At 40.8% G+C, this 25,990-nt stretch overlaps 1 protein-coding gene across 1 annotated transcript in view; it reads right to left on the bottom strand.

Annotated features, from left to right (window-relative positions):
* The window catches only part of grm5a (glutamate receptor, metabotropic 5a), a 65,955-nt gene extending 41,035 nt beyond the window's left edge, over positions 1 to 24,920 (bottom strand). Inside the window, exons 1-6 of the mRNA XM_061739290.1 lie at positions 24,834 to 24,920; positions 24,205 to 24,477; positions 20,816 to 20,949; positions 16,973 to 17,234; positions 9,827 to 9,941; positions 5,335 to 5,584 (exon numbers count right to left, since the gene is read on the bottom strand). Of these exons, the coding sequence (XP_061595274.1) occupies positions 5,335 to 5,584; positions 9,827 to 9,941; positions 16,973 to 17,234; positions 20,816 to 20,949; positions 24,205 to 24,477; positions 24,834 to 24,920 (1,121 nt within the window). The remainder of the gene's footprint in view (positions 1 to 5,334; positions 5,585 to 9,826; positions 9,942 to 16,972; positions 17,235 to 20,815; positions 20,950 to 24,204; positions 24,478 to 24,833) is intronic.
* Positions 24,921 to 25,990: the final 1,070 nt, after the last annotated feature.

Raw genomic sequence — 25,990 nt, forward strand, 5'->3', positions numbered from 1 at the left:
ATCATCCATCCATCCATCCATCCACCATCATCCATCCATCCAACCATCATCCATCCATCCATCCATCCATCATCCATCCATCCATCATCCATCCATCATCCATCCATCCATCCATCATCCATCCATCCATCATCCATCCATCCATCATCCATCATCCATCCATCCACCATCATCCATCCATCCATCCATCATCCATCCATCCATCCATCCATCATCCATCCATCCATCCATCCATCCATCCCATCCATCCATCCATCATCCATCATCCATCCATCCATCCATCATCCATCCATCCATCCAACCCATCCATCATCCATCCATCCATCCATCCATCCATCCATCCATCCATCCATCCATCATCCCATCATCCATCCATCCATCCATCCATCCATCCATCATCCATCCATCCATCCACCATCATCCATCCATCCACCATCATCCATCCATCCATCCATCATCCATCCATCCATCCATCCATCATCCATCCATCCATCCATCATCCATCCATCCATCCATCCATCCATCCACCATCATCCATCCATCCATCCATCACCCATCCATCCATCCATCCATCATCCATCCATCCATCCATCCATCATCCATCCATCCATCCATCCATCCATCCATCCATCCATCATCCATCCATCCATCCATCCACCATCATCCATCCATCATCCATCCATCCATCCACCATCATCCATCCATCCATCCATCATCCATCCATCCATCCATCCATCCATCCATCCATCCATCATCCATCCATCCATCCATCCACCATCATCCATCCATCCATCCATCCATCCATCCACCATCATCCATCCATCCATCCATCATCCATCCATCCATCCATCCATCATCCATCCATCCATCCACCATCATCCATCCATCCACCATCATCCATCCATCCATCCATCCATCCATCCATCCATCCATCCATCCATCATCCATCCATCCATCCATCCACCATCATCCATCCATCCATCCATCCATCCATCCACCATCATCCATCCATCCATCCATCATCCATCCATCCATCCATCCATCATCCATCCATCCATCCACCATCATCCATCCATCCACCATCATCCATCCATCCATCCACCATCATCCATCCATCCATCCATCATCCATCCATCCATCCATCCATCATCCATCCATCCATCCACCATCATCCATCCATCCACCATCATCCATCCATCCATCATCCATCCATCCATCCATCATCCATCCATCCATCCATCCACCATCATCCATCCATCCATCCATCACCCATCCATCCATCCATCCATCATCCATCCATCCATCCATCCATCATCCATCCATCCATCCATCCATCCATCATCCATCCATCCATCCATCACCCATCCATCCATCCATCCATCATCCATCCATCCATCCATCCATCATCCATCATCCATCCATCCATCCATCCATCCATCCATCCATCTTATTCCTTCGGTCACTGCCAACATTTTCTGACCACAGGTGAGGATAGAAAGTTAAATCGCCTCAACTCTCTTCACCACAACAGACCGATTAAAAACCCAGACACTGCTCTGATAAACCTGCAGCTCTCTGTTACGTTCTTCCCTCACTACTGAACAAAACCCTGAGCTACTTCAGCTCAACTTGAGGCAGCTCAACTTCAGTTGTAATAGACGCTATATAAATAAAATTTAATTGAATTATAATATATATAATTATTACTGACTAATGACTCACTACTTTGACTGCGTCAATATTTTTTATTTAAAGAAGAAACGCATCATGTACATCAGATTTAAGCGCGAGTGAACATCGGGATATGGTATTATAATAACAGGAATATGAAAATACCTTGAGTTTCCCAGGTCGCCATGGAGATGATGACGTTATCACAGTGAAGATGATGACGAGGATGAGGATGATGATGATGATGAAGATGACGAAGATGGTCTCACACAACAATGCTGCAGGAAATCTGAGGGGAGTCTTAAATGGAAAGTAAATCATGAAACAGCATTTCCTCCCTTCTTTAGCCTGTAAAAACTGTGAAAACAAGGAAACCCATGGGTGAGAATCCTTAAAGGGAACAGGTTTTTTCTTGCTTTAACATATATAAAGTGTTTTTTTCTTGCTTTAACATTTATAAAGTGGTCTCCCCTCAGCCTGCCAACTCAGAGAAGTTTAGTTTAGTTTAGTTTATTTAAGGATCCCCATTAGAAGCACACAGATGTGCCTCTAGTCTTCCTGGGGTCCTGAACATAAAAATACAGTACAGTGCAGTCATACAATAAAAAAACGACAACAAAAACATTTTAAAAAAGCAATTAAGCAGGCTGCACGGACCTAAAATGATAAAAACATAAATTTGAGAGTAATACTGATAAACAGTAAAGGAAATAGAGCCAAATTAAAAATAATCAAGAGAGAACAAAGACAGTCAGACAGGCTGATTGTATAACAGACTATACCAGACACAGAACATGCTCAACGGACGAACAGTATAATCCACAGAGTACGAACAAATAAACCAACACAAACAGACAGGCAGAGCCATATGTGAGGACATACTTCTCTTAGTTGGTGAGATATTTCTTGGTAAGTTTTTTGAAAGTGATTTTGTTATTTACAGTTTGTTTGATATGTTTAGGCAGAGAATTCCAGAGAGCTATTGATCTGTATATGACAGTAAGCTTGCGAGAATTTGTTTTTGGAGCTGGGAGCGATATATTACCACAGGCAGCGCCTCTAGTGCTGTAACCGTGCTCTGATGTCATTTGTAACCGACGAGCCAAGCTCAATGGAAATTTGGTGCTAATAATGCATCGCAATAACGTTAGAAGATGTAATGATATTTTCTGCTCAACAGTCAGCCACATCAACTGTGCATGCATGTAGTTTATGTTGGTTCTAAATGAGCTACCAAGAGCAAGCCGAGCCGACTTATTCTGAGCAACCTGTAACTTCTTCAGATCAGATTTTGAAGCTGAAGACCAAATTACAGGACAGTATTCCAGATGAGACAGAACTAGAGAATGCAGAACCGATTTCATTATTGAAGGAGTGATGAAGGTAGCACACTTTCTAGTCATGCCAATTCCTTTTCCCATTTTAGTGACAATGTTATTTATATGATTTGACCATGATAGTGAGCTATCAATGGTTACACCCAGCAGTTTTAATGTGTTGACTTGTTCAATATTTATGGTGTTTATATCCAATTTTAATTGAGGGTTTTTTGCCAACATATGTCGAGTTCCAAACACAATGGACTTTGTCTTGGAGGTATTTAAAACTAGCTTATTGCATTCAACCCACTCATTCACCTGTTTTAGTGCATTATTTAGGGAACAAGTTACTGCTTGCTCAGACAAGGCAGCGTAATACAGGGTAGTGTCATCTGCATACATAACTGTGTTGACATTTTGTATATACAAAGGCAAGTCATTGGTGAAAATTGAGTATAACAAAGGCCCAAGGCAGCTTCCTTGTGGGACCCCACAGTCTATTGCTTTCCAGTTTGAGTAGCTGCCATTAAGGAAAACACTCTGTTTCCTCCCTGAGAGATAATGCCTAAACCATGAGGTTGCAGTGGGAGAGAGGCCATAACATTGTAGCTTGCCAATTAGTAAACTATGATCGATTACGTCAAAGGCCGCACTGAAGTCCAACATTACTGTTACTGATTACATTACATTACCAACATTTATTAGAAGGAGGAAAACAACCAGATTCTGCAGAGTCTGTACAGCCGCCCGGATGATCGTCCAGTGTGATGTGGATCTACGAGACAATAAGATTCTGCTCCCCAAAGTTACATAACCAGAATACAAACCACGGCCACAACTATAAACCCGTGTAACTGCATGAGTGTCCGACTATCGTAGCACTGCGTGACATCGTCTCTCTGTCCATCTCCCTCCAGCAGCTGAACTTTATTGAGGTTTTTGTAGTGAAATGAGGAGGAATCATAGAGATAACTTCTCATTTCAACTAACTGGATCAGCCGTTCCTCATCGTGACTGTTTCCTACAGCGCTTTCAACCGGCTTTCAACGCGAGAGACAGGAAGAAAATAGAAGCAGGGCGTCCGACAAATGTTCAGCTCAAAACGTCCAGTTAGGACAGTCCAATAGAAAATAAAGACATGGAATTGATTTTGTCGCTGACGCTCGCTCTCATCGCATGCAGTTAGGACGCGGTGCACTGCAAAAACTCAAAATCTTAACAAGAATATTTGTCTTATTTCTAGTTAAAATGTCTAATTTTTAGTTAAAAAAATCTCATTATAAAAACAATAACAATAACATAACAATTTTCACCTGTTTCAAGTAGATTTTCACTTAAAATAAGTAGAAAAATCTGCCAGTGGAACAAGATTTTTTTGCTTGTAATGAGAAGATAAATCTTGTTCCACTGGCAGCAAGCAACAAGTTATTTTTCCAGTGATGAGTCTTGTTTTAAGTGTAATAAGATTTTCTGACTAAAGATGAGACATTTTAACTAGAAATAAGACAAATATTCCTGGTAAGATTTTGAGTTTGCAGTGTGTAACTCCGCCGGCTGGAGCTTCCTCCATTTTTCCGTAGCGGTGTATCGCGTCATTCAGGCAGCCAATCAGCACAGAGCCTCATTATCATAGCCCCGCCCACTCAGAATCCTGCATAGATAATGAGGTTAGAGAATGGGAAGATAAAGACATGGTTTAGAGCAGGGGTCGGCAACCCGCGGCTTTAGAGCCGCATGCGGCTCTTTAGCGCTGCCCTAGTGGCTCTTTTTTTTTCTTTTTTTTTTCCTTTTTTTTCCTTTTTTTCCTCTTTTTTTCCTTTTTTTCTCGAGTTTTTCTTCTCTTTTTTCTTTTGTTCCTCTTTTTTCCTTTTTTCTTTTTTCCTTTTATTTTCTTCCTTTTTCCTTTCTTTTTTAATCTGGACAATTCAACTTTTTTCTCGAAATTTAGATTTTCTTCTCGACATTTTGACTTTTCACGAAATTTTGAATTTTTCCTCAAAATTTTGACTTTTCTCTCGACATTTCGACTTTTTTCTCAACATTTTGACTTTTTTCTCAAAGTGCATAATGAAAAAAAAAAATCTTCCCCCAACTAATATAGAAACATGCAGCATGTGTTTCTTCATTCTAAGGCTGATACAAGACTTTTCATTTTTTGCGGCTCCAGACATATTTGTTTTTTGTGTTTTTGGTCCAATATGGATCTAAAACATTTTGGGTTGCCGACCCCTGCTTTAGAGGCTGAATTTCTAATTTATTTAGCAAAAACAATAAAAAGACATTCCAGGCCTGTTTAAAACAGGTATTAAACACCATAACAGCTCCCCCTTTAACCAGCACTCGCCTGCCGACCAGCAGGAACTCGCCCACCAGCCGCTGGCGTCTCATGGCCGTCAGGATTCCCCGCACCGTCATGCCCTCGCAGAAACACGCCACCACCCGGGCCTTGGGCAGGTGCAGCCGCAGCTTCTGCAGCAGCCGGTCGAAGCCGCGCTCGCCCGCGTTGCTGTAGATCTTGTCTGAGTGGGCGATGCAGATCCCCTCCTGCGCTGCCATGTCTTTAAACGCCTCCATGCCGCTCTCGCCATAGTTACCTACGGAGAGAGACAACGGAGACACGAGAGAGACAGGAGTGAGACAGGAGTGAGACACGAGTGAGACACGAGTGTCACCTCATCAGACTAAACAGAGCAGTTAAAAGAAGAAAAGAAAGTTCTCCCATTGCAGTCAGTACAGTAGAAATACTGATGATTCAGCTCCTTCTGTTAATGAGACAGGAGTGAGACAGGAGTGAGACGGGAGTGAGACACGAGTGAGATACGAGTGAGACACGAGTGAGACAGGAGTGAGACACGAGTGAGACTGGAGTGAGATATGAGTGAGACACGAGTGAAACATTAGTGAGACACGAGTGAGACACAAGTGAGACAGGAGTGAGATACGAGTGAGATATGAGTGAGACACAAGTGAGACAGGAGTGAGATACAAGTGAAACATTAGTGAGACACGAGTGAGACAGGATTGAGACACGAGTGAGACACGAGTGAAACATTAGTGAGACACGATTGAGACATTAGTGAGACACGAGTGAGACATTAGTGAAACATTAGTGAGACACAGGTGAGACATTAGTGAAACATTAGTGAGACACGAGTGAGACATTAGTGAGACACGAGTGAGACATAAGTGAAACATTAGTGAGACACAGGTGAGACATTAGTGAAACATTAGTGAGACACAGGTGAGACATTAGTGAAACATTAGTGAGACACAGGTGAGACATTAGTGAAACATTAGTGAGACACGAGTGAGACATTAGTGAGACACGAGTGAGACACAAGTGAAACATTAGTGAGACATTAGTGAGACACGAGTGAGACATAAGTGAAACATTAGTGAGACATTAGTGAGACACGAGTGAGACACGAGTGAGACACAAGTGAAACATTAGTGAGACACGAGTGAGACACAAGTGAAACATTAGTGAGACATTAGTGAGACACTAGTGAGACATAAGTGAAACATTAGTGAGACATTAGTGAGACACGAGTGAGACACGAGTGAGACACAAGTGAAACATTAGTGAGACAAGACACGAGTGAGACATTAGTGAGACACGAGTGAGATACGAGTGAAACATTAGTGAGACATTAGTGAGACACGAGTGAGACACGAGTGAGACATTAGTGAGACACGAGTGAGACATTAGTGAGACACGAGTGAGACATTAGTGAGACACGAGTGAGACACGAGTGAGACACGAGTGAGACACGAGTGAGACACGAGTGAGACATTAGTGAGACATTAGTGAGACACGAGTGAGGCACGAGGCCAACACACGCCCAAAGTTCCGGGGGGTCGTCCACGAGGCCTAGGGCTTGCCGTGGGGCTTGGACGACTTGGTGACGGGGAACCTTGACTTGGCGGGGAACACAGGATACGAGGAGCCGGCTGCAGGGGGTCCGGGACCACCACCGACGATGCGCCCAAGACCACCGCCGGAACAGCGGCTAGCTGGGGCTGGCGCCGACGCCGTCGTCGTCATCGCTCCTGAGCCTGAATGCTCCTGGGCCCACCCCGAGGCAGGCGTGTTCCCCGGAAGGGGGATTCCTTCTTCTCCGGGTCCTGCCAACCAGGAATAGAGAGTTCTGCCTCCCGGTAAACATATTGCCAGAAGGCAAAACTTTCTCCCGCTGGGTCCATGCTGGTCGGTCCGTTCTGTCAGGGATGGTTGTTTGAGGACCCAGATGCAGGAGAACGGGAGGCAGGAGTTCCAAAAAACAGGGTTTATTCAGCGAAAACCAAAAGCAAAAGCGCTGCTGGGCAGGATCAAAAAGAGAATAAAACAGGGATCCAAAAAACTAGGCGTGGAAACATGGAGGGAGCAAACAGTACGGACCGACAGGGAGCAAGGGAAAGACAAGACCAGATAAACACAGGGGGTAACGAGACACAGGTGTGAACAATCATGGCAGAACAGAAAACACAAACTGGGGGAAATGTCAAACACTGACATTCGACTTTTTTCTCGAAATTTCGACTTTTTCCTCAACATTTCGACTTTTTTCTCGAAATTGTACTTCAATATTAAGCTCGACATTTCAACTTTTTTCTCGACATTTCAACTTTTTTCTCGACATTTCAACTTTTTTTGGGGACATTTCGACTTTTTTCTCGAAGTGCATAATGAAAAGAAAATCTTCCTCCTCTAGAATATTATATTTATTTTCTCCTGGCCCTGATACTCTCCCGTAGTAGTGCGATGGCAGCTCGGCTCACGTCTCAGTCAGGGGAACTGTTGAGGGACAGACTGAAAACTGGGTCACCTAGTTTCCGTTGCTGTGAAAGACTGGTCACAAAACCGCCAATATTTACTGGTTCAGGAATTTCTGTTCATGCAAATACGTTTTCACATGAAAATTGCAGCATCGTAACAAAGACTAATCTGCATTTGATGCAGTTAACTGTGATTATTGTGCAGATTATCTACATTTAATATTATTTAATAAGTGAACACTGCAAAAACTCTAAATCTTACCAGGAATATTTGTCTTATTTCTAGTTAAAATGTCTCATTTTTAGTCAAAAAATCTAATTACACTTAAAACAAGAGTCATTACCAGAAAAATAACTTGTTATTTGACAATTTTCACCTCTTTCAAGTAAATTTTAACTTGAAATAAGTAGAAAAATCTGCCAGTGGGACAAGATTTATCTTTTCATTACAAGCAAAAAAATCTTTTAAGTGAAAATCTTCTTGAAACAGGTGAAAATTGTTGTTTTTTTCCAGTGATGAGTCTTGTTTTAAGTGTAATGAGATTTGTTTTGACAAAAAAAGAGACATTTTAACCAGAAATAAGACAAATATTCTTGTTAAGATTTTGAGTTTTCGCAGTGAAATGATGAAAGCTTTGTTTAAATGTCTTAAAAACACATCACCAATTTGAACACGTTACATAAATTGGAGAAAATCCAGTAATTGAAGCATGCAAACAGAATTGTATGTACAGTTTAACAGAAGTCGAATCATTTTGACCCTTTTCCACTGCCTACGGGATTAAAATAAATAAATAAATAAAACAAGAAAGACAGAGCACCAAATAAACACAAAGCTTTTCTGAATAGGAGCCTTGCATCCCATGAGCGTTTGATTTTAAAAGAACACTTGGCACCCAAAGAACCTTATTTTAAATCCTCCTGAAACAATGTTTTTGTATATTTATGGGGACAAAAAGAAAATTGAGTCAAGATATAGCGATGTTCTGGAGGGATGTATTTCATAGACAAATGGCCTTGAGCCATTGAGAGGTTAAGAACAATAAGCAGGGAATCCACGGTATCAGCACAGAAAATGAATTATACATTGGCAAAGCATTTATCTCTGAACAGACGGGATTAGTTATTCAGGGATTGAAGCTGCTGGATTTGGGTTCAAATTGCTGAAATGAAAACTGCAGGGTTTGGGTTTGCTTTACATGGTATATGTAAACATTTATGTAATATATATATATATATATATATATATATATATATATATATATATATATATATATATATAAACGCTTGGTTTATTAGTGGGAATGGTAAAAAGGTGAAAGAAAGTGTGATGATTGAGGTGAGTCTGAAAACTGGGAGATTACATTTTAAAGAAGATTTAAAAGTAGTTAATTTTAAGTTAGAATTCAGTGAATAATTACGCTTAAAGATGTAGTTATGATGACAAAGCTTTTGATGCCTACAATAAATAAGAGCGTGTGTGCATGTCTTTGCTTGAGCCGATTCAAGCTGAAATTGATGAACATATATTTGCCAGGTTACGTTTCTTTTAGTAGAAACATCTTATTTATTTTTCTGCTCCATCAGAAAGAATAGAAACTGTTACACGCCTACACATAAACTGTTACACTCTTGCATATAACCTGCTGTTACTGCACATAAAATGTTACACTAACGCACATAAACTGTTACACTACTGCACATGAACTGTTACACAAACTGCACATAAACTGTTACACTAACGCACAAAAACTGTTACATTACTGCACATAAACTGTTACACACCTACACATAAACTGTTACACACCTACACATAAACTGATACACTACTGCACATAAACGGTTACATTACTGCACATAAACTGTTACACTCCTGCACATAAACTGTTACACTTCTACACATAAACTGATACACTACTGCACATAAACGGTTACATTACTGCACATAAACTGTTACACTCCTGCACATAAACTGTTACACTACTGCCCCTAGACTAGAAAAACACACCACACGAGAAGGACTGGATGAATGTTACACACACATGCTCATGCACTCTTACCCTCTGTGTGTATCGCCGACACGTAGGTCCAGTTGTACCTCTTGATGATGTCCACCATGGCTTTGGCCTGCTGCATGTCTGACGGCACCACCCTCATGAAGTATTTGTACAAGCTCTGTTGGACAGGAGCCACATATTTACAACTTTCACATGTTTGCAGAGAACAGTGTCCACTATCTGCTTATTCGTCCATTGATGGTCAGATTCTTAGGAAAGAGAAATTTGAAGCCATGCAACCATCGCTAGCAAATCCATGGTATGTGTTTCAAGAGTTCATTATGGTCATGCCAAGTATTGACATGACCATATTACAATCGTCCAGAATGGCCCAAATGGCAATTTTGCTAGCATTTTGCTAACAAGCTAAAGTCGCAAAAGTCCCACTGCACCAGCGGGTGTACAGCATGACCCCGCTCTGATGTGGAAAAAAAAATCCCCCAAAAATAAAACACATCCGAGAAAACCTGAAAAATGAAGGCAATATATTAGTATACATAAAAGATTTCCCTTTTCTTCTTCTTCTTCCTTTTTATTCCGCACGCTTTTTTCGTCCGTTAATACGGCCCGAACCGCAACGTGCACCCATGCAAGGCATACATCATTGGATGCGTCTCCATCGTGCCTCGATGGGCATTACTTTTCTCAGTCAAAAGTGTTACCGTGGCAACGCTAGATGCCAAAAAGCAAAAAAAAAAAAGGCGAACATTCGGACGCTTATTGCTCGGCCGAACTTTATTGTACAGACATCGTTCAAATTTACAAACACTCGTCCCGATTGGCACTAAAGGACCGTACAACCTCATCATGCTAATTATTACGTTTTTTGCGATATTTAACTTTAAATTAAAAAAAAAATTCCAATTTATTTTGGACGCTTGTTGCTAGATAACGGTTTATCGTACAGACATCATTACAAGATTGACAAACCCGGGACGTGTTGCACTACAACATATTTTAGTCTCATCATGCTAGCTGTTACAGTTTTTGAGATATTCAACTATGCTCATTTTGATGCTAACGGAAATTTGGATGCTTGTTGCTCGGCAACACGATATCGCAGAGACATCGATCCAACGTTAAAAGACTCGGGTTGCTGTGGACTACAACATACTGAGGTTTCATTAGGCTGTTGTTTACAACTTTTGAGATATTGAATCCAAATTGTCCCATTCTATCCTATGGGGCTTGTTACCATGGCAACAAAACCTATGCATTTTTATGGGGGAGAATATGAATAAATCATCCGTAAATGTGGCCCGAACCGCAACGTGGATCCAGGCCTTGGTTTGGTTTATTGGCCATTATTAATAACCCCAAACATGACCAGAACCACCTACGACAAAACAACCTTAAACACAACCAGTACAACCTTAAACAAAACCAGTACCACCTTAAACACAACCAGTACAACCTTAAACACAACCAGTACCACCTTAAACACAACCAGAACAACCTTAAACACAACCAGTACCACCTTAAACACAACCAGTACAACCTTAAACACAATCAGTACCACCTTAAACACAACCAGTACCACCTTAAACACAACCAGAACCACCTTAAACACAACCAGTACCACCTTAAACACAACCAGAACAACCTTAAATACAACCAGTACCACCTTAAACACAACCAGTACCACCTTAAACACAACCAGTACCACCTTAAACACAACCAGAACAACCTTAAATACAACCAGTACCACCTTAAACACAACCAGTACAACCTTAAACACAACCAGTACCACCTTAACACAACCAGTACCACCTTAAACACAACCAGTACCACATTAAACACAACCAGTACCACCTTAAACACAACCAGTACCACCTTAAACACAACCAGTACCACATTAAACACAACCAATACAACCTTAAACACAACCAGAACCACCTTAAACACAACCAGTACCACCTTTAACACAACCAGTACCACCTTAAACACAACCAGTACCACCTTTAACACAACCAGAACCACCTTAAACACAACCAGTACCACCTTAAACACAACCAGTACCACCTTAAACACAACCAGTACCACCTTAAACACAACCAGAACAACCTTAAACACAACCAGTACCACCTTAAACACAACCAGTACCACCTTAAACACAACCAGTACCACCTTAAACACAACCAGAACAACCTTAAACACAACCAGTACAACCTTAAACACAACCAGTACCACCTTAAACACAACCAGAACAACCTTAAACACAACCAAAACAACCTTAAACACAACCAGTACCACCTTGGATATCGCAGAGACATCGATCCAACGTTAAAAGACTCGGGTTGCTGTGGACTACAACATACTGAGGTTTCATTAGGCTGTTGTTTACAACTTTTGAGATATTGAATCCAAATTGTCCCATTCTATCCTATGGGGCTTGTTACCATGGCAACAAAACCTATGCATTTTTATGGGGGAGAATATGAATAAATCATCCGTAAATGTGGCCCGAACCGCAACGTGGATCCAGGCCTTGGTTTGGTTTATTGGCCATTATTAATAACCCCAAACATGAACAGAACCATCTCCGACACAACCAGTACCACCTTAAACAAAACCAGTACCACCTTAAACACAACCAGTACCACCTTAAACACAACCAGTACCACCTTAAACAAAACCAGTACCACCTTAAACACAACCAGAACAACCTTAAACACAACCAGTACCACCTTAAACACAACCAGTACAACCTTAAACACAATCAGTACCACCTTAAACACAACCAGTACCACCTTAAACACAACCAGAACCACCTTAAACACAACCAGTACCACCTTAAACACAACCAGAACAACCTTAAACACAACCAGTACCACCTTAAACACAACCAAAACAACCTTAAACACAACCAGTACCACCTTAAACACAACCAGTACCACCTTAAACACAACCAGTACCACCTTAAACACAACCAGAACAACCTTAAATACAACCAGTACCACCTTAAACACAACCAGTACCACCTTAAACACAACCAGTACCACCTTAAACAAAACCAGTACCACCTTAAACACAACCAGAACAACCTTAAACACAACCAGTACCACCTTAAACACAACCAGTACAACCTTAAACACAATCAGTACCACCTTAAACACAACCAGTACCACCTTAAACACAACCAGAACCACCTTAAACACAACCAGTACCACCTTAAACACAACCAGAACAACCTTAAACACAACCAGTACCACCTTAAACACAACCAGAACAACCTTAAATACAACCAGTACCACCTTAAACACAACCAGTACCACCTTAAACACAACCAGTACCACCTTAAACACAACCAGAACAACCTTAAATACAACCAGTACCACCTTAAACACAACCAGTACAACCTTAAACACAACCAGTACCACCTTAAACACAACCAGTACCACCTTAAACACAACCAGTACCACATTAAACACAACCAATACAACCTTAAACACAACCAGAACCACCTTAAACACAACCAGTACCACCTTTAACACAACCAGTACCACCTTAAACACAACCAGTACCACCTTTAACACAACCAGAACCACCTTAAACACAACCAGTACCACCTTAAACACAACCAGTACCACCTTAAACACAACCAGAACAACCTTAAACACAACCAGTACCACCTTAAACACAACCAGTACCACCTTAAACACAACCAGTACCACCTTAAACACAACCAGAACAACCTTAAACACAACCAGTACAACCTTAAACACAACCAGTACCCATTTAAACACAACCAGTACCCATTTAAACACAACCAGTACCACCTTAAACACAACCAAAACAACCTTAAACACAACCAGTACCACCTTAAACACAACCAGTACCACCTTAAACACAACCAAAACAACCTTAAACACAACAAGAACAACCTTAAACACAACCAGTACCACCTTAAACACAACCTTAAACACAACCAGAACCACCTTAAACACAACCAGTACCACCTTAAACACAACCAGTACCACCTTAAACACAACCAGTACCACCTTAAACACAACCAGTACCACCTTAAACACAACCAGTACCACCTTAAACACAACCAAAACCACCTTAAACACAACCAAAACAACCTTAAACACAACCAGTACCACCTTAAACACAACCAGTACCACCTTAAACACAACCAGTACCACCTTAAACACAACCAGTACCACCTTAAACACAACCAGTACCACCTTAAACACAACCAGTACAACCTTAAACACAACCAAAACAACCTTAAACACAACCAGTACCACCTTAAACACAACCAGAATAACCTTAAACACAACCAGTACCACCTTAAACACAACCAGTACCACCTTAAACACAACCAGTACCACCTTAAACACAACCAGTACCACCTTAAACACAACCAGAACAACCTTAAACACAACCAGAACAACCTTAAACACAACCAGTACCACCTTAAACACAACCAGTACCACCTTAAACACAACCAGAACAACCTTAAACACAACCAGAACAACCTTAAACACAACCAAAACCACCTTAAACACAACCAGTACCACCTTAAACACAACCAGTACCACCTTAAACACAACCAGTACCACCTTAAACACAACCAGTACCACCTTAAACACAACCAGAACAACCTTAAACACAACCAGTACCACCTTAAACACAACCAGAACAACCTTAAACACAACCAGTACCACCTTAAACACAACCAGAACAACCTTAAACACAACCAGTACCACCTTAAACACAACCAAAGCAACCTTAAACACAACCAGTACCACCTTAAACACAACCAGTACCACCTTAAACACAACCAAAGCAACCTTAAACACAACCAGTACCACCTTAAACACAACCAAAACAACCTTAAACACAACCAGTACCGCCTTAAACACAACCAGTAACACCTTAAACACAACCAGTACCACCTTAAACACAACCAGTACCACCTTAAACACAACCAGAACCACCTTAAACACAACCAGTACCACCTTAAACACAACCAGTACCACCTTAAACACAACCAGTACCACCTTAAACACAACTAGTACCACCTTAAACACAACCAAAACAACCTTAAACACAACCAGTACCACCTTAAACACAACCAGTACCACCTTAAACACAACCAAAACAACCTTAAACACAACCAAAACAACCTTAAACACAACCAGTACCACCTTAAACACAACCAGTACCACCTTAAACACAACCAGAACCACCTTAAACACAACCAGTACCACCTTAAACACAACCAGTACCACCTTAAACACAACCAAAACAACCTTAAACACAACAAGAACAACCTTAAACACAACCAGTACCACCTTAAACACAACCAGTACCACCTTAAACACAACCAGTACCACCTTAAACACAACCAGAACCACCTTAAACACAACCAGTACCACCTTAAACACAACCAGTACCACCTTAAACACAACCAGTACCACCTTAAACACAACCAGAACCACCTTAAACACAACCAGTACCACCTTAAACACAACCAGTACCACCTTAGACACAACCAGTACCACCTTAAACACAACCAGTACCACCTTAAACACAACCAGTACCACCTTAAACACAACCAGTACCACCTTAAACACAACCAGAACAACCTTAAACACAACCAGAACAACCTTAAACACAACCAGTACCACCTTAAACACAACCAGTACCACCTTAGACACAACTAGTACCACCTTAAACACAACCAGTACCACCTTAAACACAACCAAAACAACCTTAAACACAACCAGTACCACCTTAAACACAACCATAACAACCTTAAACACAACCAGTACCACCTTAAACACAACCAGTACCAGCTTAAACACAACCAGTACCACCTTAAACACAACCAGAACAACCTTAAACACAACCAGTACCACCTTAAACACAACCTTAAACACAACCAGTACCACCTTAAACACAACCTTAAACACAACCAGTACCACCTTAAACACAACCAGTACCACCTTAAACACAACCAGTACCACCTTAAACACAACCAGTACCACCTTAAACACAACCAGTACAGCCCCAAACCAAAGCAGCGAGAGGGGATGAATGCCAAGTAGTGGCATGAACATATTTCAATCGTCCGGAATGGCCCAAAGGGCAATGTTGCTAGCATTTTGCTAACAAGCTAAAGTCGCAAAAGTCCCACTGCGCACCAGCGGGTGTACAGCATGACCCCACTCTGATGTGGAAAAAAAAAATCCCCAAAAAATAAAACACTGCCGGAAAAACCTGAAAAATGAAGGCGATATAATGGTATACACAAAAGGTTTCCCCTTTCTTATTCTTATTCCGCACTCTTTTTTTGTCCGTTAATACGGCCCGAACCGCAACGTGCACCCATGCATGTCATACATCCTTAGACGCGTCTCCATCGTGCCTCGATGGGCATTACTTTTCTCAGTAATAGGGGTTACCGTGGCAACACTAGATGCCAAAAAGCGAAAACAAAGGCGAAAATTCGGACGCTTATATCTCGGCCGAACTTTATCGTAGAGACATCGTTCAAACTTTCAAACACTCGGCCCAATTGGCACAAAAGGACCGTACAACCTCATTATTCCAATTATTACAGTTTTTGTGATATTGACCATTCATTTTTAATTTTTTTTCCATTTGACTTTGGACGCTTGTTGCTAGGCAACAGGTTATCGTAAAGACATCGTACAAATGTTCCCAGATTCGGCACGCTGTGGACTTAAACATACTCAATTTTCATGAAGCTGTGATTTAAGGAAATTTTATGTCAAAATCCAGGCCAAATGGCCCCATTCATTCGGATGGGGTTTTTTACCGTGGTAAAAAAAAATCCTATCCATTAACGTAGCCTGAACCGGAACATGCACGTATGCATGGCATATATTGTTGGATGCGTCTCCATCGTGCCTCGATGGGCATTACTTTTCTCAGTCAAAAGCGTTACCGTGGGGACGCTAGACGCCAAAAAGTGCACCCCACTAATAACTATTGGGAGCACAGGAAGGAATGCAATACAACCGTAAACACCTCAAACTGACACAGAACCACCCCGAACACAAACACTACAGCCCCAAACCAAAGCAGCAAGAGGGGAGAAATGGGCGGTAGGGCATGTCCATATCACATTTCCTGAACTGTTCTAGTGTTAGTATCTGTTGACGAGCCGCCCACCTTGTCGCTGAGGTCCATGCTGGTGGCGGAGTACGCGATCTGGGGGATGTTGAAGAGCTGCAGCAGGTTCTGCACCTGGATGGCCACGGAGCTGGACCCGGGTCCGATCAGGCCCACGATGGGCTTCTTCCCCTGGACCAGCAGGCTCCCCGACTCCAGCGTGCACCGGCCCTGGCTCTCCTCCTCGTCCCCGGACACCAGCGTGTCCCGGATGAACTCGATGCTCTGCTCCAGGGCCACGGCAGAGTGCCAGCACGAGTCCCTGGTGGAGCAGAAACTGAGTTACCCGTCAAGACGCTGGTGGAAATAACAACGGAGTGAGAGGGGAGGGCAGATATCCCAGATTAACTTCATTAACACAGTCTGGAGCTCGGACTGCAAAAACTCAAAATCTTACCAGGAATATTTGTCTTATTTCTAGTTAAAATGTCTCATTTTTAGTCAAAAAATCTCATTACACTTAAAACAAGAGTCATTACCAGTAAAATAACTTGTTATTTGACAATTTTCACCTGTTTCAAGTCAATTTTCACTTGAAATAATCCTCCATCATCATCAGCTCACTGCGTTTGATGGTTTCATATCCTCACAGATTAAATGAGACTAAATGCAGATTAAATGTTTCATGAAAATTGTATTTTTTTTATTTACTTTTCTTTTAAATTTATGCACAAGTTAAGATGAACATGCACGAGCGGAGACTTATGCACATTCGTTGTTTTCGGCTGGTCTGGCTTCATACACAAAAAATAATTTGTAATTAGTTTTTTAGTGTTTTTATTACATTGATTGAAATTGAATTTCTTAGGAAAAGGGACAGATAAAATCAGCTTAGTCTTCTTTTTGTTCACTTTCATTCAAGGAAAGAGATTTGTTGTAATTATATTGAACTGTTTTGTTTTTCTTTTAATGAATGCACTGCAAAAACTCAAAATCTTACCAGGAATATTTGTCTTATTTCTCGTTAAAATGTCTAATTTTTAGTCAAAAAATCTCATTACACTTAAAACAAGAGTCATTACCAGAAAAATAACTTTTTATTTGATAATTTTCACCTGTTTCAAGTAAATTTTCACTTGAAATAAGTAGAAAAATCTGCCAGTGGAACAATATTTATCTTCTCATTACAAGCAAAAAAATCTTGTTCCACTGGCAGATTTTTCTATTTATTTTAAGTGAAAATCTACTTGAAACAGGTGAAAATTGTTGTTTTTTCCAGTGGTGAGTCTTGTTTTAAGTGTAATGAGATTTTTTTTTTTACTAAAATGAGACATTTTAACTACAAATAAGACAAATATTCTTGTTAAGATTTTGAGTTTTTGCAGTGTGGGATGTAAGCTTTCTGTAGTTGCTGATTCTGAATGTCTTTTGAGGAAATTTTAAAATAAATTCTTCAATTTTTCAATCTTTTCTAAACATGCCACACGAGGGTCCCTTAGATGTAAGACATGAGGAAAAACAAGGTTGTAACTCAAGCTATTAATTCCAAATGTTGATTTACTTTAAGAAACGTCAATTATACATCACTTATTACACAAAATTCCCAGGATTTTATACGTTGCTGGCCTTATTTTCCCAGTTCCAGTTCCAGTTCCAGTTCCACTCCAGTGTTATTATACTTTCAGGGGTCGTATCAAAGACATTAAGGAGAGAGGCTTTGAAAGCAAATCTTTTCTAAACATGCCACATGAGGAGAAACAATAGTTCCTTAGACAGTTTAAGGTTGTAACTCAAGCTATTAATTCCTGAAATGCTGATTTACTTTAAGAAACGTCAATTATAAATCACTTATTACACCAAATTACCAGATTTTATACTTTGCTGGCCTTATTGTTCCAGTTCCTGCTGGACTGTCGGCACCCATCCGTCCTCATTTAACCGGAGTCCCAGTTTGGGTTTACTATCCCAACGTATGTCTCCTTTAACACCTAAAAACACCTCCCTACTTCTTTATCTATTAGTATCTATCCTTAATGTCCCTCCATTTGGCTCCAGGTCATGAACAGGATTGTTTTTAGAGGATTTAGGTACCATGTTTAGAAAAATAAGCTTTTTTTTTTACCCAAATGGGATACATAGATATCAGAAAATACACTGAAACGTTAAATGATTCTCACTGTGAATGGTCGGTGAAGTCTGAGGTGTGTCAGTAAAATAACTGACAGTCTTCTGCTGCTGAGAACAACGTGAGAGGTGATGGTTTGCTGACCTGATCTCACAGGCAGTTACACTCCTGCTCATAAACTGTTACACTCCTGCACATAACCTGTTACACTCCTGCATGTAACCTGTTACACTTCTGCTCATAACCTGTTACACTCCTGCAAATAACCTGTTACACTTCTGCTCATAACCTGTTACACTCCTGTTCATAACCTGTTACACTCCTGCTCATAACCTGTTACACTCCTGCTCATAACCTGTTACACTCCTGCTCATAACCTGTTACACTCCTGCATGTAACCTGTTACACTCCTGCATGTAACCTGTTACGCTCCTGCACATAAACTGTTACACTCCTGCACATAACCTGTTACACTCCTGTTCATAACCTGTTACACTCCGGCAAATAACCTGTTACACTCCTGCACATAACCTGTTACGCTCCTGCACATAACCTGTTACGCTCCTGCACATAACCTGTTACACTCCTGCACATAACCTGTTACACTCCTGTTCATAACCTGTTACACTCCGGCAAATAACCTGTTACACTCCTGCAAATAAACTGTTAAACTCCTGTTAGTAACCTGTTACACTCCGGCAAATAACCTGTTACACTCCTGCTCATAACCTGTTACGCTCCTGCACATAAACTGTTACACTCCTGCACATAACCTGTTACACTCCTGTTCATAACCTGTTACACTCCGGCAAATAACCTGTTACACTCCTGCTCATAACCTGTTACACTCCTGTTCATAACCTGTTACACTCCTGCTCATAACCTGTTACACTCCTGTTCATAACCTGTTACACTCCTGTTCATAACCTGTTACACTCTTGCTCATAACCTGTTACACTCCTGCTCATAAACTGTTACACTCCTGCACATAACCTGTTACACTCCTGCACATAAACTGTTACACTAGTGCACATAACCTGTTACACTCCTACACATAAACTGTTACACTCCTGCACATAAACTGTTACACTCCTGCACATAAACTGTTACACTCCTGCACATAACCTGTTACACTCCTACACATAAACTGTTACACTCCTGCACATAACCTGTTACACTCCTGCACATAACCTGTTACACTCCTGCACATAACCTGTTACACTCCTGCACATAACCTGTTACACTCCTGCACATAAACTGTTACACTCCTGCTCATAACCTGTTACACTCCTGCTCATAACCTGTTACACTCCTGCTCATAACCTGTTACACTCCTGCACATAAACTGTTACACTCCTGCTCATAACCTGTTACACTCCTGCAAATAAACTGTTACACTCCTGCTCATAACCTGTTACACTCCTGCAAATAAACTGTTACACTCCTGCTCATAACCTGTTACACTCCTGCTCATAACCTGTTACACTCCTGCACATAAACTGTTACACTCCTGCACATAAACTGTTACACTCCTGTTCATAACCTGTTACACTCCTGCACATAAACTGTTACACTCCTGCACATAAACTGTTACACTCCTGTTCATAACCTGTTACACTACTGCACATAAACTGTTACACTCCTGGAATGAATACATAGATATCAGAAACCACACTGAAAGGTTAAATAATCCCCACTATGAATGCTTGCTGTGCTCTGACATGTATCAGTGAAGGGTTCTGCTGCTGAGAACCACGTGAGAGGAGATGTTTTCTGACCTGATCTCGCAGCCCAGGCTGATGTTGGGGAGGATGCTGGGATCCGCGTTGATCCGGTCCAGCGTGTGCATCATGGCCTCCACCCTCTGGATCCCATACTGCTCACGCACAGCGCCACATTTACGCTCGTGCACCTTGGGAAAGTGTTACAGAAGTATTAACATGAGTCGGGGACCGGCCAGGGGCGGCTCCAAAAATGTTCCATAAGGGGGCAGAGGGGGCCACTTCAATTCATGGGGTGGAACCAAAACTAAAAGCCATCATTACAGGACTTTATTATACTGTTGTAATATATATATGTATATATATATGTGTATATATATATATATATATATATATATATATATATATATATATATATATATATATATATATATATATATATATATATATATACATATATATATATATATATATATATATATATATATACATATATATATATATATATATGTATGTATCATTACAGGACCTTATTATACTGTTGTTGTACTATATATATATATATATATGCATTTTAATATATAATATATATCATATATTTATTTTATTAATAAATAAATGTATTCTTTTGTATATACATATACATATATATATATATATATATATATATATATATATACATATATATACACATTGTGACGGAGCGGCTCCCTCACTGAGTGCGGTCCTCCCCTGACTGCAGGCAGTGCACAAACATACATTCAAACAACTACACTCATACACGCATGCAGAGCCGGATTAACGCAAAGGCAAACTAGGCATGTGCCTAGGGCCCGATTGACAGAGGGGGGCCCAGACAGAGGGACAAAAAAAAAAAAAAAAAAAAAATTTTTTTTTTTTTTTTTTTTTTGTCTGCACACATATTAATGGTTGATAACAGGCCGGTAAAAACCTAAGGCATATATATATATGCATTATTACTATATTTAGTATACATACATATATATATATACGCATACATACGCACAGGGCCGCCGCAAGGGATGTGCGAACCGTACGACCGCACGGGGCCTCGCGCCCCAAGGGGCCTGGCGCTATGGGCCGTTTTTTTTTTTCCCCATTTTTTTTTTGTTTTTGTTTTTTTTTTCCTTTTTTCCCTTATAAATATCAACAGTCACGTTCCATTACAGACCTAAATGTGTACTAGTCTGTGCATATCAATAAATATATGTGCAATGATGCGCGTGTCTGTTGTTCAATACAACTGATCAGACCAAGCGCAGACACAAGCTGCTCTGATCCAGACGGTGGAGTTGGAACAAACTGTCACACAATGTCGAGAGAACGAGACAGATTCAGGAAATTTCCATCAGGGGATGAAAAAAGAAAAAAACTAAAGAAAATGGAAGAGTTTAATGCCTCTCTGAAAGGCACGTTTGATAAATTTGTTACAAAAATCACCAATCCGCCCGGGTCTCAAGCAGCCGTGGGGCCCCGCGTCGAGGCAAGAGATGATGATGAGGCAGGGGAAGGTATCCAGTATTTTGATAATTGGAGAGTTAAAATTGCGCATATAGACACCCGATCCGACCCGAAAAAACCCAAAAATTTCGCGGGGCCCCCCCTGGCCATTTCACACAGGGCCTCGCAAATCTCCCAAACGGCTCTGCATACGCATACACATACATACATATACACATACAGACATAGATACTACAGCACACTTTGTCTTACTGCAAATTTTATTGGTCTTTGTAGATTTGACTTCTTATTTAACTATTCAATTTAATCAACACATTTAATTAAGATTTTCTGCAAAATGCTCACAATCGATAAGATAAGGATAATTTAATAGCATTTAATAGAGCGGTGTAATAACGTATAAATAATAAAAATCAAAAAATAGTCTGATAGACTGTTTAATATACAACACATGACTTATTTTGGAATACAAAGAACCAACTTGACTATGACTATGCTATGTAAAATGTGAATTAACTTTTATTACCGGTAGTAACTTTGGTAAGTTTAAGATTTCATAAATAACATCGATGGAGGGGGCCCCAAAAATCACAGTCTGCCTAGTGTAGTCCATTTATTTAATCCGGCTCTGCACGCATGCTGTACTTTCTTTCCGCTCCCTTTCTGTCTTAAGCACCATTAATGATCACCATTATCCTTTTTTTCCCCAGTTTAGTAGTTCAACTGAGGGTGCACACTTAGTTGTCCTATGTTTATTCATTCATACATGTACTCACACACACACACACACACACACACACACACACACACACACACACACACACACACACACACACACACACACACACACACACACACACACACACACACACACACACACACACCCACACACCGCATGGTCGTCAGCTGTGTCCCATTCAGTCTGATTGCCAAACCGAGGGATCAGTGATTGAATCCAGGTGTAGTGGGAGGGGTTAAAGGTATAAATGAAGCCGGTTTGGCTTGGGATGGAGCTTTTTGAAATCAGCTGTATTAAGGCAGCATCTCAGTAGAAACTTTGACTTTGTGAGAAACTTCCTGTTTGAATGTTTTGTTTTATTTTTTTGCATTTTTCAATTAATTTCGTTTTTTTCAACTGCAGTATTTTTCTCTTGCATTATTATAAAAGATGCACCTTTGCATCCTTGAAGGCCGGCTACAATAAAATATAATATTATACTTTAATATTATCCGACTGCGAGTTTTTTTTGATTGGAGAGTTTTTTCTGGAAAGAACCCCGTCACACACACATTTTCTCATTATTAGGCCTATTATTCAATCAATCAATCAAATTTTATTTATATAGCACCTTTCGTCCAAGTACATGAAATACAAGGTGCTTTGACATTTTGATTGAAAAATAAGCATAATAAACAAATAAAAACTGGGAGACCAAAAAGATAAAAACTGGGAGACCAATGCACCCTGACATACAATATAAAATATATAAAATTTATAAAAAAGATAAAGGTTCAAGGATTAAGGCTAAAAAAAAAAATAATAATCAGTCCACAACAATAAAAATAATAAAAACATAAGAGATAGATAAATAAATAAAACAGATACCTTTTAAAAAAAAAAAAAAAATTTTAAACGGAATAAAACTAAAACTATAAAATGTGATGCTACATAAAAGCCAGACCAAAGAGATGAGTTTTTAGTCTACGTTTAAAAATGTCCACATTTCCAGCTCCTCTCATTATTAGGCTCAGAAATACTTAAAGAAACGCCTACTGATATGCATTTTGCCCAAATGATTTGGGATGAAACGCATAACTAACGATAGAATCTATGTGACCGGCAAGTGTTTTTTAATTTCTTTTATTGAGGCCAGTGGGGTGGCCAGCAGATTTGTAGCGGGGGCCGTGGCCACCCCTGCCCTGGTGTCGCCCCTGGCCCCGCTCATCCTCATAACCACCAGTACCTTGTCCGCAGGCGGCTGGTGGTGCACGGAGAACAGCGCTCCGATGATGATGTCTCCCGGGATGTGAGCCAGCACCCTCCTCTCGTTGCTCTGGCCGCTGACCCCGACCCGAGCCCTCGACCCGAACCAGCCCGGGTCCGATACCAGCACCAGCACCAGCACCAGGACGGCTGGGATCAGCCCCGCGCTCCTGCGCGCGTCCCCGGCCATCCTCGCTCCAATTACAGCTGAGATCCAGAGGATGGACCTGCTGTCTCTGGCATGATTACACTCCTGGAGAAACCCGAGAGAAGGTTCTGAAACCGGTGCAAGCAGCTTTAAATAATAACAATATTAATTAATAATGAAGGTTTAAAACTCAAGGATAGGTTGGGTACTTTACGCACGACGTGCGCTCCCGCTGCGCAAACTTCCGCGCACTTTCTACCTACCTTTTCTCCCTGTTCTCCCTGTTCTCCGGCCGCCGCGCAGATGTCAGTGGTGAGTAGGAGGTTTCCATCCCAGAATGAACAGTGAGACTCTCCTGCAGCTCCTGCGGCTCCTGCAGCTCCTGCAGCGGGGAGTCGGGCTGCTGCTGCAGCCGCGGATGATGATAGATGCGGTTATTGGAACCTGCCTGGATCACTGACGCACGCGGGAGCGCGCAGGGAGCGCGCTCCCTCCTCCTCTTCCTCCTCCTCTTCCTCCTCCCCCCGTTCCTGCAGAGCATGGAGCATCTTCAGTGAGAGAAACTCACAGCTTTGTGTCAGAGCGAAATGTTGAAGGGAGAAAATCCATATATTTGACGTTTATTTTAGTAGAAAAACATCTTATTTCTTTTTCTGCTCCATCAGAAAGAATAGAAACTATTACACTACTGAACATAAACTGTTACAATGCTGCAATAAACTGTTACACTAGTGCACATAAACTGTTACACTAGTGTACATAAACTGTTACACTAGTGCACATAAACTGTTACACTCCTGCACATAAACTGTTACACTAGTGCACATAAACTGTTACACTCCTGCACATAAACTGTTACACTAACGCACATAAACTGTTACACTCCCGAACATAAACTGTTACACTCCTGCACATAAACTGTTACACTAGTGCACATAAACTTTTACACTCCTGCACATAAACTGTTACACTAGTGCACATAAACTGTTACATTAGTGCACATAAACTGTTACACTAGTGCACATAAACTGTTACATTAGTGCACATAAACTGTTACACTAGTGTACATAAACTGTTACACTAACGCACATAAACTGTTACACTAGTGCACATAAACTTTTACACTATTGCACATAAACTGTTACACTAACGCACATAAACTGTTACACTATTGCACATAAACTGTTACACTAACGCACATAAACTGTTACAGTCCTGCACATAAACTGTTACACTAACGCACATAAACTGTTACACTCCTGCACATAAACTGTTACACTAGTGCACATAAACTTTTACACTCCTGCACATAAACTGTTACACTAGTGCACATAAACTGTTACATTAGTGCACATAAACTGTTACACTAGTGCACATAAACTGTTACACTAACGCACATAAACTGTTACACTCCCGAACATAAACTGTTACACTCCTGCACATAAACTGTTACACTAACGCACATAAACTGTTACAGTCCTGCACATAAACTGTTACACTCCTGCACATAAACTGTTACACTAGTGCACATAAACTGTTACATTCCTGCAAATAAACTGTTACTCTCCTGCTCATAAACTGTTACACTCCCGAACATAAACTGTTACACTCCTGCACA

The sequence above is a fragment of the Cololabis saira genome, chromosome 14, assembly GCF_033807715.1.
Source record: "Cololabis saira isolate AMF1-May2022 chromosome 14, fColSai1.1, whole genome shotgun sequence".
In the NCBI taxonomy this organism is placed as follows: domain Eukaryota; kingdom Metazoa; phylum Chordata; class Actinopteri; order Beloniformes; family Belonidae; genus Cololabis; species Cololabis saira.